This window comes from Bos mutus, chromosome 2 (genome assembly GCF_027580195.1).
Source record: "Bos mutus isolate GX-2022 chromosome 2, NWIPB_WYAK_1.1, whole genome shotgun sequence".
NCBI lineage: Eukaryota > Metazoa > Chordata > Mammalia > Artiodactyla > Bovidae > Bos > Bos mutus.
In genome coordinates, this window is record NC_091618.1 from 2,368,822 (window position 1) to 2,382,072 (window position 13,251).

Consider the following 13,251-nt stretch of genomic DNA (forward strand, 5'->3'; position numbering starts at 1 on the left):
GCTAAACCCAGCTGGCAGACAAAGAGCAGCAGTGGGGTGGGATGGGACTTCAGGACAGAAAGTCCGCCCGGATGGGGCTAAAAATAATGTAGATGTGAAAATGTCCACGAAGGAGTCTATGGGCGGAGGGTGCCTCTTCCTCGTTGCTTTGATGGCTTGGCAGGAGGAATGGTGAGGGGTTTGCCCGAGACTAACACACAGCCCACCCCGAGCCTGGAAGTCTTCCACTCATTTCTCAGCTCTCTCCCAAATACAGCTGACTTGGCAATGGATCTTGGCAGACCAGAGTCGGAGCAACTAATCAGAGCCCACCCTCTGAAGCAGACCTTGTCCCCCACCCAGCACCCCCTTTCCCTCCCACCACCCTACTCCGTTCTGAATTCCCCACTGCCCACCCACTACCACAAATGCCCATCCCCTGGCCTTCCAATGACCAAGGAGCTGGGGGATCAAGGGACAGAGAAATGGGGTGAGGGGTGACCTTTGCGCTGCTGAAGCCACCCATGGGTATGGATGAGCAGGTGGTGAGGATGAGGAGAAAAGGTGAGGGGTACTGTTATATTAAATCCAGCAGCAACATGCATCTCGTCCACAGAAAAATGCTGGGCTACCATAACTGCCTACCCTAGATTTTAAAAAAACCTTTCCTTTCATAAAAATAGATGAGAGTCTCTTGCTTTATAAATAGATTACATTTAGCTTAAGTTATACCTTATATGACCCCCTGCCCCACACCCTCTCCCCCATCCCAAGCCAAAGTGGTTTGATTCGCCAGGTCATCTGAGCTCCATCCATGGAGCTAAGTCCATGATGGACAGGCCAGTCAGAGACCTCTAGACATATTGCCACAAGAAAACAAAATGTGTTGACTTGTCAATCATTTTTTTCCCTGTTCAGAAGCTCAGAAATGTGTGTGTATGTGTGTGTGTGTGTGTGTGTTCCACAATCAGGGAGCCCAAAGGAAGCTACTCTCCCTGCCCCTCCCCAATCCTCTCTTTTTATAAAACCCCCCAAAATAGGAGAGCAAAAGAGGGCAGCACAGGAGAACCCATCTGAGAACAATTCTGAAATACCAATGTCAATATGACACTGGGCTAAGACATAGAAAACCAAAATAAAGTATTTACATCTTTACAAAGGACGGGCCAGTTGGTCCTAACTGGACCTGGTGCTGCCCCAGCGAGCGTTGGGGTCTTTCTTGGCAAGCTGTGAGCCCATGGCAAAGGGGGCAAGCGGGGCCCACTGGCAACGAACTCAAAAAAGAACTTGGTGGGGAGGGAGGCAGCCAGGCCAAAGCCCAGGACCACACCCGCGAGGCAGGTCACTAACACTCTTGCTGTCCCCCCATCCACCAGCCCCAAATCCTTGCTCCCCAGGGAGAGCAGCTATTGAAAACCAGCAGGACGGATCTTTCTGGCCAGCATCTGACCCTGGCTCCTGCCACTTCCATACTTCCTAGATAAATTCAGAGTACCCTAGTCCCCAAAGACAAATATCCTATGTATACAAGGGGGGGAAGAAAAAATAACACCACTGGACAGCGATCACCACAGTAACCTTAGTTACCCCTAAATACTTCTATTGTTGCCTTACTGTCGTAACTCTAACCATCACCCTCCCACCACCCCGAGGCAGGCTTCCGTTCTGCCCACCTGCCCACAGCACTCCTCAATGCCTCCCTCACCCTGGGCAGAGGAGGCCCGGGGGCGGGGGGCCGGTTTCCCACCCTCCCAGAAACGGAAAATCTTTTCAGCAGCTGAGGTCCAAGCCCAACTGGGTCTGATAACCTTTGGTTAAAATAAAAATAAAACAACAATAACAATAACGACAATAATAATCTGTTTGAACCCTGTAACCTTTAGAACAAGGGTCAGTGAGAAGGAGAGGAAGTGGGTGATCTCTCCTCCGAAACCTCGTCCCTTCACGTACCTAACGAGGGACTATCTGGCTGAGAGATGCTGGGAATGGAAGACGTTCAGCCAGACTTTTACAGGGAACCAGCAGGGGGTTCCCCCACGAAAACAAAACAAAGCAAAAAAAAAAAAAAAAAAAAAACTCACAATAAAGGCCACCAAGTTCTCATAAATAAAAAGTACACACCATCACTAACACTCTCCTCTCTCTCCATATATATATATATATATTTTATATAATATGAATATTATATACAATGGTTTTAAGACTGCAAAACAGGTGGGGAAACGGAAGAGAGAGGAGGCCCTTACAGGTCACTGGTCCTCTGGGGAGGAAAGACGGGAGTCCTTATCTCAGAGCCCCTCCTCTGCCTGTAGACACAGGCCGTGGGGTAGTAAGGAGCTCTGGTCCTTGGGCACATTTTGCTCCTCTGACCTCCAGGGGGAGCTCCTGAGCCAACAAAACCAAAAATCCCCAATCATACAAGGGGATTGGTAGTAGTGAGTAGCGGGTCCAAAAAGATACTTAAAAAAAAAAAAAAGCCTGCTCTGCGGGCTCCCAGCTGAGATTTGAGGGTGGCCTCCACACAATGCCCTCTGACTCAGGTCCACTCAAGTCTGGAGAGATACTGGCTCAGATTAACTCTCCAACGGATCAATCAAGCAGTGAATTACGGTAGAGGTGAGCGTGTGTCCATGAGCGTGGCTCTCAGGTGAGCTCCCGCTCCGGCCACCTCCTCTCTGCCAGCAGTCCCTGCTGCCTCCCTCCGCTTCCCTTTCCAGTGCCCGCCGGTGGCCAAACAGTGGGCAGCTGGGGCACAGTGGAGAACCAAGATGCTGGCAGGCAGTACTGACCCAGCTCCCTGGAGGAGGCGGTGGCTACCAGGCCTGGCCCCCTCCAGACTTTCTCACAGAGAAATTTCAGATCTATAACCCCTTATTGTTGGCTGGGGAAAAAAAAAAAAAAACATCAGGGCAATAAAAGACATTCCCCACCCCCACCCCCGGCCTATCTCCCCAACCCACAGAAGTCCCAAGAAAGCAAGCAGTCAGGTGGCTGAGGTCCTCGGGACCCCCACCTCGCTATCAACCTTGACCAAACCCCCTCCCAAGTCAGTGCTCACCCGCAGAGGCTGCGAGAGAGAGAGATCACCCTAGCTTCCGCCTCCTTCCCAGCTCCAGGGGAAAACCAAGGAGCTAGTTGGGAGAGGGCCCGCCTCCCACAATGGTATAAGGCAAGCTGCTTTTTTTTGTTTTTTTTTTTTTTGCATAGTAGTTTAAACACAGTGAGGCTCCACCTTCCCCCACAGTGCCTTCTCCCTCTGCTTTGCCACTCGATCCAAAACGAAAAGAAAAATTTGTCCTTCCCTCCCTCCTTCTAGCCTTCTCCCCACTTCAGTAAATGACGTGCCCTCGGGAAGTCCCCACCCAGGCCTGGAAAGGTGAAGGCAGACAGCGCCTTCCTGGGGGGCAGGTGGACCATCCCAAGTTCAACTCCAGCAGGGGCGGGAAGGCAGAGCTCATGGCCAATCAGAGGAGCAGGTGGGAGGGTAGAAAAAGGCATTGACCACACCCGGGGAGGCCCCCGGCCCTCACCTTAGAGTTTTGTATAAAAACACCTGCTAGGAATAATTCTTTGGAGCTCAAAGTGGCTCAGCTGAAGGGAAAAGGCACAGTTAGCGCTGCATCGTCGGACAGAAGTCGCACTTGTAACGTGGAGAACGATAGAAATCGACAGCACCATTCCTCGGGTGGGTGGGCGGAGGGGGCACTGGGTGGGTGGGGGGGCACTGGGTGGTGGTGGGCCGAGAAAGGAAGGAAGGAAGCAGCGGTCCCTGGGGGCCTCCAGAGAAGGGAGGGCGCAGGAAGTCTGCGTGGTCAGGGCTGGGAGCCCCACTTCCTGGCCCCGTGGGGAGAGGCGTGCAGAGGCCCCATTGCCAAGACCACCAGGCACGGGCTGGGGGGGTGGGGGGGCGTGCCTCAGTCATCAGCTGACCATGGGCTCCACGTCCGCCTCCCGCTCAAAGTCGTCCTGGATCTCGTCTGTACTTCCTGAGTCGCTGCTGGCCACGGAGCTTGGGGATGGTGAATTCCTGGAAGGGCGCAACAGAACAGGAGACCTCAGAGGGCAGCCTGGGGCAGACAGCAGGAAGGATGGAGCAGCCCCTCCTGGAAAACCTAGCCTCCACGGGGGATCCTTGCCGAGACCCACCCTCTCTGCTTCCCTTAGAATCTTCGAAGTTCAGGGCTTAAACAAGGCTCTTGAGACCTCGTGTGATGCCCTGGTGCTGAGCACTCCATGGGAGCAGGAACCATGGGTCCAGTTCAACTTCTACATTCCCATCATCTGGGCAATGAACTCAGAGCCCAAAGGGAGGCCACAGAGAAGAGCGGTTAACAGCGCTGGGTTCGGATTCTCAGCTTATCACTGCTGAGCTGGGGAACCTAGTGCAAGCTCTTTACCCTGCCTACACGCACACTCCTCGATCCAAACAACGGAAACACCAGAAGTGGGCTCTGGGAATCAGTGAGCTGAAGGTAACATGCGAAGCCCCTCACACACACACACAAAGCTTCCCCCCCTCTTCTCCGTCTCTTACGGCCCAAATGGTGCAAGAACACAGTCAAAATGAGAGAAACGATTATAATTAACATATTTGTGCTTCAGGCCAAGCACTGTATTTGTCATTTTATCACTAACATGTCTGTCTCCCCTGAAAAGGGGCTCCCCAGGTGGTTCCACGGTAAAGAAACCACCTGCCAATGCCAGAGATGCGGGTTTGATCCCTGGGTCAGGCAGATCCCCTAGAGAAGGAAATGGCAACCCACTCCAGGATTCTTGCTGGGAAAATTCCAGGGACAGGGGAGCCTGGTGGGCTATAGTCCGTGGAGTCACAAAGAGTCGGACACAACAGCAACTGCACACACGCACACACACTCCCCCGAAAAGCTGCGTGTTCCCTAAGGGCAGGAGCTGTCCTGTGCTGGCAAGGAAAGAGGCCTGATGCGTGCTGGTCTCCTGGGGACAGACTCATGTGCCAGTGGGTTAGAAGATGGGAAAGGAAGGAAAATTGCTTCCTCGGGACCCTGTAAGCCCGCCCACCTCCCCCACCCACCAGCTCAGCAGGAAGTGGGCCTTGCACAGAGCAAGCCTTCTCAAAGTAGCCTTCCACAGTCCCACAACAATGGGAACAGGGTGGTTGTGCGAGTCACGTGAGAGTAGATGTGTAAGGCACACAGTAGGTGGCTAACGGTCATTGGACGCACAGACAGATGGGCTGGCAGATGGAATCTCCAGGCTGCAAGCTGCAGCCCAACACCCCCCCCCACCCACGCCAGGACACCAGCCCTGCGTCAGCAGGGAAGACGAGCACGGGGCGGCACCTGTCCGCGGAGCCTTTGATGAGCCGGCGGCAGGTCTCCATCTGCACGTCCAGGCCCCGCTTCATGCTGCACATCTCCATGTACTCGTGCAGGTGGCGGTTCATGTCGCTCTTGGCCGTGGCCAGCTCCAGCTGAGAAGAGCCAACAGGGGAGAGAGGGCAGGCCCCGTCACCCTCACAGCAAGCCTCGCGGCGACCTCACACCCTCGGCGCCGGTGGCACTGGGGCCATCGCAGGGCACCACACCCTCCGCTGGGGTAGCCCTAGCAACTCTGGCCTTGGCACTCCTTCATGCGGACTGCGTTAGAAAAGGGTGCTCACGTTTCTGACCCTTCTCCTCAACCGAGGGCTCCATCCCTTGGGGAGGAGCCGGACTTCCCTTTCTCCCGCCTGACAATGACTGACTCTCACAGACAGGTGTGCCAGGCACACACACCTAGGCTCTGGAGCAGGGAGAACCGGGCTTGCAGGCCACTTCCTGGCTGGGGGTCTCAGGCAAGTCACTTGGTCTCTTTGACCTCATCCCCTCCTCTGTAAAATGGGCACACAGTGCCCACTGCACAGGGTGGAGGCACCCAGGCCCCCTTGGGTACACACACAGGGTATGAGAATGCCGACGGAGGCGTATTTTTAAAGGGCTCGGGGCCCAGTGTCACTTGATATCATTCAAATGTCAGTTCCCATTATTTTGAGATCACCATGTCAGCCAAATAACTTAAGAAAAAACCTCTCTGGGGCAGACAGGTATCACCACCCTCATTTTACAGATTAGGAAACTGAGGCCCTACCCAAGAGAGGGGTGACCTGCCCAGCACCAGGCCAGGAAAATCAGTGGGTGTCCTGACTCCCAATCCTGGTGCCTGCGTTGCTATCCCAGCCCCTGTTCACACGGGCACTTGATCACTGGGGGCCTTGGGCTCACGACTGGGGGACATGAGCGAGTGGGCGCCTCACCTCAATCTGGCCGATGGTCTCCTGGTACTCCTTGTCCCTCGTCTTGAAGAAGGACTCGGTCTCGTGGATCAGATTGCCCAGGTTTTCCTCTTGCTGGGGAAACGGAACAGAGCGGACAGCTTAACCGGGTGGTGGGGGCTGCCGGGAAAGAGCGAGGGATGGGGGAGCAGGGAGCGAGGCGCCCGGGCCGCCTGCCGGCTCACCTCGCCCTGTAGGTCGAGGCTCGGGTTGCAGTTGGTGAAGTCCTCCCAGAGCAGCAGCGTGTCTTCGTTCTCTTCCCACGTCAGGCTGTCACAGTCATCGTCGAAGTCAAAGGTCTCCCGCCTGTGGGGGGCACGGGTGGGCATGAGTGAACAGGCAGGCTCCAGGGGCCCAGGCGGCGGGGAGCACGGGGCATGGGGAGGGGCCTGCCAGGTGGCTGTCCAAAAACATGAGAGCAGTAGCCAGAGGGGACACGCGCCTTCTCCATGGAGCGCAGCTCTTCAAATGCAGAATGTATTTATGTATTATGGATACAAGTTAAAATGCATATTCCTAACAACGCCAGTCTTTCATTAATGAAGACTAAAGATAACATCTTGTGAATGGTTTCCATTCATTTAACAACTCATTTCTGGAGCCCCTACTATACCTGAGATGATTCACATAATCTTCTCTGCAACTTAGAAAGGTGGGTATTATTATTCCCATTTTACAGATGAGGAAACTGCAGCTCAGAAAGAATAAACTAGGGCTGAAAGCCAGATCTTTCTGTTTTCTATGGCTTTTTACTCTCCATCAAAACACAACCACAGGACCGATCACTAGGCATATATTAAAGTGTGATTCATTCCATCCTCACAACAGTCCTAAGAGGTCAGTATGATTGCTAGTCCCATTTCACAGGTAAGGAAATTGAGGCTCAGAGGGATTAGGTGGAAACTTCTAGAATAACACATGCTGGAAATCGGATTTGAATGCAAATGCTGAGTGATTTCTGGGATTCCCTATTCACTAGAACTGGCAATAGGGTAATACACCATGCAGGTCTATCTGGGACCGAGGGAGTTCTGCAGATGTACTGGTTACCCCAACTGCAGGGGAGTTCCGCCCAATACACCCATTATTCAGATGGGAAGGCTGAGGTCTGCAGGAGTAAGTCACTTGACCCAGTGAATCAGCTGGAGAGGCAGACGTGGGTCCCAAGTCCTGATTCCCATCCCAGGGCTCTCCCCGCTGCCCACACTCACTCCTTCAACAACTTTCTGGATCCTATAGTGCACCGTTCCCAACCTGCTGGGGCCACTGGGCAGGGCCCAAGAACCTCAGGAAAAGCGCTGTCCAGAGCGCCCCCTCGAGCCCAGCTCCCCACCAAAAAGCAGTTCCTGCGGGAGCCTGTAGGTGGCTCCTGGCGTCCGGCGACCAGAGCTGGGACCCGGGTGCCCTGGGAGGCATTGCCCGCCCCTTGGCCAGACAGCTCCGGGCAGGCCCCTGGGTCAAGGGTCGACCCATCACCACATCGCATACTGGACTGCTGATTTCACTTCCTTCCCGGCGGCTGGGACCAGAGGACAACCCTGGCTGAGTAATGGAGAAGGAGAAAGGACAGGAAGCTGGACAAGAGGAAGGACTCAGAAGAGGCGCCTCCATCCCCCAGATGTGGGGGGCGGGACGAGGAAGAGGCGTGGCCATGGTGCAGAGAAAGAAGTAGATTCCTCCCCTTCTTCTGGATCTGAAGCCCAAGCAATTGATTTTGACTGAAACAAAACAGCCCTGACTCAGGCGCAGCTATTCAAAGACTTCAGAGGAACTGGCCGGTGGCAGCTTCTGGCTGGGTCTCAGCCCAGAGCCAGCAGAGAGGTCGGTGGGAGGGGGCCAGGGCCCCGCTCAGGGTGCGGTGTGATGGCTTTGGCGAGAACTGCCAGGGTGGAGGGGTGATCAGAGAATTTTGTTTTGCTTTAACTTAGGCAGCTTGACCACCAGATCAATTTAACTGATAGGTTTAATACTAAACCCAGTTCAGACCTGTCAACACTCAGGTGCCCGTTTTTGCAGCATGGCAAAGAGCACACGTGGACCCAGGAGCACAGCCTTTTAGCTCACTCCACTTGCTCCCCCACCTGGCCCGCCCGCTTTCTGGGCAGGCTGTGGATTCCTGGTGACCTGATGAAAACCTGGGAAACAATTTCTTCAAAACAGCCCTTTAATTCAACTGAATGAGCCCAGCCAGGGTTTCTGGGGCCTAAACCCAGCTGGACACTTAAGAATGCCCACAGCAACCTTCGGAAAACCTAGACCTGCCCAAGGGTTCTCTCCCAAAGCCCCTCTCCTCAGTGAAAGACAAGAATGTGCAAAGGGAGGGGTGCGTGTCTGCACGCTAAGCAGCTTCAGTCGTGTCCGACTCCTCTGTCCATGGGACTCTCCAGGCAAGAACACTGGAGTGGGTTGCCATGCCCTTCTCCAGGGGAGCTTCCTGACCCAAGGATCAAACCCGCGTCTCTTACATCTCCTGCATTGGCAGGCGGGTTCTTGACCACTTGCGCCACCTGGGAAGCCCATGAGAAGGGGTAGGGGTCGGGGGGTGTTGAAAGATGAATCAAGAGCCTAGGAGTCTCCTTGTTACCCTCAAAACAGCAACCCCTGCTCTCCGCAAACACAGCGCCATCCCAGTTCCGTTTCAAGGGAACAGGAACCACAGGGAAGTGTCACGCAAACCCATCCCACCTGGGTCCGACTCCTGTCTTCCTGCCGAGTCACCAGGGTGGGGATGGCGTGGCAGGAGAGACAGAAAGAGGACACAGACAGCACTAGACCGAGATCCAGGCTCTGTCCCGACCCGCCTGCCCTCTCTGAGCTGTTTCCTCATCTGTGATGAAGGGCTGGGCGGAGTGAGCATTGGACTCTACTACCCTCGGCCAGCCCCAAGCATGGCAGGAAGGGTCTGGAGAGGCCCGGGCCCCTGGCTTCTAAAATGAGCATGATGGCAGGGGCACCGGCGACTGGAGAGGCCCTCCTGGAGGGGCACCGTGAGGGTGGCGACGGCTCATCTGAGTCAAGCACTCAAATCCAGCCCTGCTGTTGGGACACCCAGGACTCCTGGGGAGGGACAGCAGGCCAGGAAGCATGCTCGGCCGTGAGGCTCAGAGACCAGGGGGTCGGGGGAGAAGGAAGTGGGAGGGAAGATGGAGCCCTGGGCCAGGGCTCAGGGGACCAACGGCAGGGGACTCTGGGGAGAGGGCCGGCAAGGGCAGGCCCGTGGGGCGGGGAAGGTAGACTCAGAGACGCAGCCCCAGCCTGCTGTCTGACCACAGCCCTGAGCTGAATCAGCCCCTGCCTGTAGCCGCTCCCCTCCCCACCCCGCGCAGGACACCACGTGGATGCGAGCCAGAGGAGGGTCAGGACTGCAAGTGTGGCATGGACTCACCAGGGCTGCAGTGGATCCCTGCCCCAGACAGCCGTGCCCAGCTAGTTCCCAGCAAACCAGCTGTCTGCAGAGGCCAGAGCGGGCTGCCCAGGTGCTGGTACTCATTGTTCTTTAGTCACTAAGTCATATCCGGCTCTTTTGTGACCCCATGGACTGCAGCCCGTCCAGCTCCTCTGTCCATGGGATTTCCCAGGCAAGAATACTAGAGTGGGCTGCCATTTCCTTCTCCAGAGGATCATCCCAACCCAGGGATCGAACGCGAGTCTCCTGCACTGGCAGGCAGGTTCGCGAGCCACCAGGGAAGCCCAGGTGGGCAGCATGTGACAGTTTCCCATCGTGGCAAATTTAAGCTATCAGTGTGCCCCTGCTGAACCTGAGTGGGCAGACATCAGCTTTCACGAGCTGGTACAAACCGGCTCCAGCCCACCACTGGCCACACGAGAGCCCAGACTCTGCCACTGACCCAGGCCGCCGCTTAACCCAAGGGAAAAAACATTGTTTTTACTTTGTATGGTGATAAATGTTAGGCTTACTGTGGTGAGCATTTCACAATATACATAAATACTGAATCACAAGGTTGCATATCTGAAACTAAAATAAACTTACATGTCAGTTATATCGCAATTTAAGGAAGAAAAAAAAACTGTCCACAAATATGACCACTATTTGGCTTCCCCAGTGGCTCAGCAGGAAAAAATCTGCCTGCCAAGCAGGAGACGTGGGTTCAACCCCTGGGTCGGGAAGATCCCCTGGAGAGGGCAATGGCAACCCACTGCAGTTATTCTTGCCTGAAAAATCCCACGGACAGAGGAGCCCGGTGGGCTACAGTCTATGGGGTCGCAAAGAGTCAGACACAGCTTAGCGACTAAACAACAGAAATGAGCACTATTACCAGTTCGGCCTTTTCTGAAAATGTGAAACTCCCCAAATTCTAAATGTTGAAAATGAATCCAGATTCTCTCAGAATACCACGCTGGCCAACAAAACATGTGGAGGCTACTCGTCAGCCAGCCCAGGGCACCGGTTTGCGCCCCTTGCCCTCGCAATCTGGGGAGACAGAGAGGAGCTCCGGGCGCCAGGGCAGCCAGGATACTCACAGCTGGTTAAACATGCGCTTCATCTCGTCTGTGATGTTCATGGAGCCGACCTCGTCATCTGAGAACCGGTTCACCTCCCCATCCTGCTCGGAGATGTCGTCGTCAGAAGCCACCTTACGCTCTTTCTTTTTGGGGACCACCTGACCCGGGAAGAGAAAGATAAACGTCACTCGGCAGCCCTGCGGGAATGGGGGGCAGGGTGGACTGGGAAGGGAGGCGGTGTCCCGAGGCACGGATGGAGCGCGGCTGGGGCGGCCACTGCCAGGAAGGATGCAGGTCCTCTAAGAAGCAGGTGGCGTTAGCAGGAAGCGTGAGGTGGGGAGGCATGCGGGACGGAGGAACAGACGGCCTGGCCCCTTCCCTGCCCTGGGAGGCCTGGAGATTCGGCCGGCCGGACGTCTCAGAGCTCCCCGGAGAGACAGAGAAGCCCTTACACAGGTCAGATGGCTCCATGCTTCCCAGAGCCCTCCTGCTCCCATGCAAAGGCGACAGGTAGGCAGCCCCGGGTTCAACGAGCTTCCTCCACTCCAAGCAGACAAGACGCAACCAACCAGAGGGGCAGCAAGAAGGCACCCAGGGGAGCCCAGACCTCATCCCACTACATCCAGAGTCACACACTTAAAGCCAACAACACACTGCTCTGCCCTGGGCTCAGGCAAAAGCCAAACCACAACCCCAAACTCAAGAAGCAGCCTTTAGAGAATGACAGACGCCCTTCAGGCAGCTGGACCAGACCCCAAGCCCTCCCTGGAGGACACTCGCCAGTGCTAACCCATCGCCTTCACTCTGGACACAGACGCCTGCTCGCTGGGGGGTAGGGAAGTGGGGGACTGAATGAGTCTCAATGTGGGAATGAAAAAAGAGTCAACAGGCCAACAGTTCCCCTTCTGAATTCTGAGGCTTGAGGGCTAGGGCTCAGGCCGGCTTGCCTAGGGCTCCCACAGTCTGGCCAGGGCTCCCCGACCATGGCCCTGGTCCCCGGGCTCCTGCTCCCAGGAGAGACAGGAGGCAGGGCAAGCGGCCCAAGGTGGACAGACAGACTGAGCCCTGGAGGGTCCGGAGACCTGAGTCCTCGTCCCAGCTCTGCGGCCACGTTCTTCCAGGAGCCCGTCACGTCGCCCCCCCTACCCCCCTGGTGAGTGGTGTCCTCAGACGTAGGATGAAACAAGCGGTCAGCCTCAATGATGGAGTCATACATGCCTGTGAGCCTATGCAGTCCCTGATTCTACACTTCCCTGGGAGGCCGGAGCGTTGGGCAAAGGCTACCTGGGGGTGGGTTGGGGAGGCGGGGAGGGACGTGGGGCGGAGTGTGAGGGGCCCGGGGCAGGGTGGCCGGGGCGGGTGGCGGGCAGTGCCGGCTGGTGAGTGGGGCGGCCCTCATCACCTGGAAGATCTTGGACACGTCTTCCGAGTTCCGCTGCTGTGCGACATCGCACAGCTTGGCCGTGATATCGATCCGGCGGCAGATGTCCATGTCCACCTTCATGGCCTTTTCTTGGATCTTTGTGTCCAGGTCTGTCATGGGCTGCAGGGAGGACAGCAGGGGGTTACGTGAGCTGGGGGGGGCCCCAAGCAAGGGGTGGGGGGGAGGCACCCCCAGGCTCCGGCTGGATGGAGGGGTGGGGAGACCCCCCAGATGCTGGGCAGGAGGTCCCCGCAGTCCGAGGGGGGTCCTGCAGCCTTTGCTGGGCGTGAAGGGTCGGGCCAGCGGCTCGGGGTCGGGGCAAGGGGCGGGGGGACGTGGGCACCGTGGGGACCAAGGAAGACTGCATTTGCCAGTCTCCCTAAGGGCCAGAAGGCACCCTCTCAGCAGACACGGCGTCAGGGTTGGTTTTGTCCGAACAAGGGAAAAGAAAGACGCGTCCCAGCGCTGAAAGGCCGCCCTGCTCCCGCAGCGGGTTTGCCCCACCTCTCCCCAGCAAAGATTCCTCCTAGGCTGACAGTGGGGGCTACCTCGGATGGGTGGGGATCACCCAGACCCCGGTAAGGGGGGCCTGCTGCCCTCTTCCAGCCACCCCAGCCTCACACCGCCCAGGGCAGAAGCCACGGCCGGCGGAGGCACACAACCTGGGCTCTGTCTCCCTCCTGCAGTCTTTCTCTACATACTAACCGCGGCCCGAAGGTGGCAGGAAACCAGGTCCCCAGCAGGAAGGAGGCCCTTGCTGCTCTGCCAACAGCTGCCCCCCGCCCACAGTGACTCAGAGGAGCTCCGACTGTCCCAAGGACGCGCATACCGGCCAGTCCCGACTCAACAGAGCAACCTCAGGGAGGCCGCTGGCTCGGGTGGCCTTTTGGGCTGGCGCAGACCAGACCCGGGGTCCCCTTCAGCCTGCCATCGGCATCCCCCACTCCCAGACACAGAGGCCCCCGGCTGCCCCCGCCCCCCCGCCCCACGCTGGTGAGCCGGCGGAGTCGGAGCGAATGCACACAGGCTGTCAGAGGAGCCCGGGGCGGGCGGATGGGTTAAGCAGCTGATTAATGCATCTCTACTCAGACCACGG

General features: G+C 56.7%; 1 protein-coding gene across 2 annotated transcripts in view; it reads right to left on the reverse strand.

Annotated features, from left to right (window-relative positions):
• Nucleotides 1-58: 58 nt before the first annotated feature.
• IFFO2 (intermediate filament family orphan 2) overlaps nucleotides 59-13,251 on the reverse strand; it is a 49,529-nt gene continuing 36,336 nt past the window's right edge. The window contains exons 4-9 of one of the 2 annotated variants that reach the window (XM_005910221.3): nucleotides 12,135-12,275; nucleotides 10,751-10,890; nucleotides 6,454-6,574; nucleotides 6,251-6,343; nucleotides 5,298-5,428; nucleotides 59-4,006 (exon numbers count right to left, since the gene is read on the reverse strand). In XM_005910221.3, the coding sequence (XP_005910283.2) occupies nucleotides 3,901-4,006; nucleotides 5,298-5,428; nucleotides 6,251-6,343; nucleotides 6,454-6,574; nucleotides 10,751-10,890; nucleotides 12,135-12,275 (732 nt within the window). In that variant the 3' untranslated portion in view covers nucleotides 59-3,900. The remainder of the gene's footprint in view (nucleotides 4,007-5,297; nucleotides 5,429-6,250; nucleotides 6,344-6,453; nucleotides 6,575-10,750; nucleotides 10,891-12,134; nucleotides 12,276-13,251) is intronic. The other variant, XM_070382105.1, reaches the window with a different exon arrangement.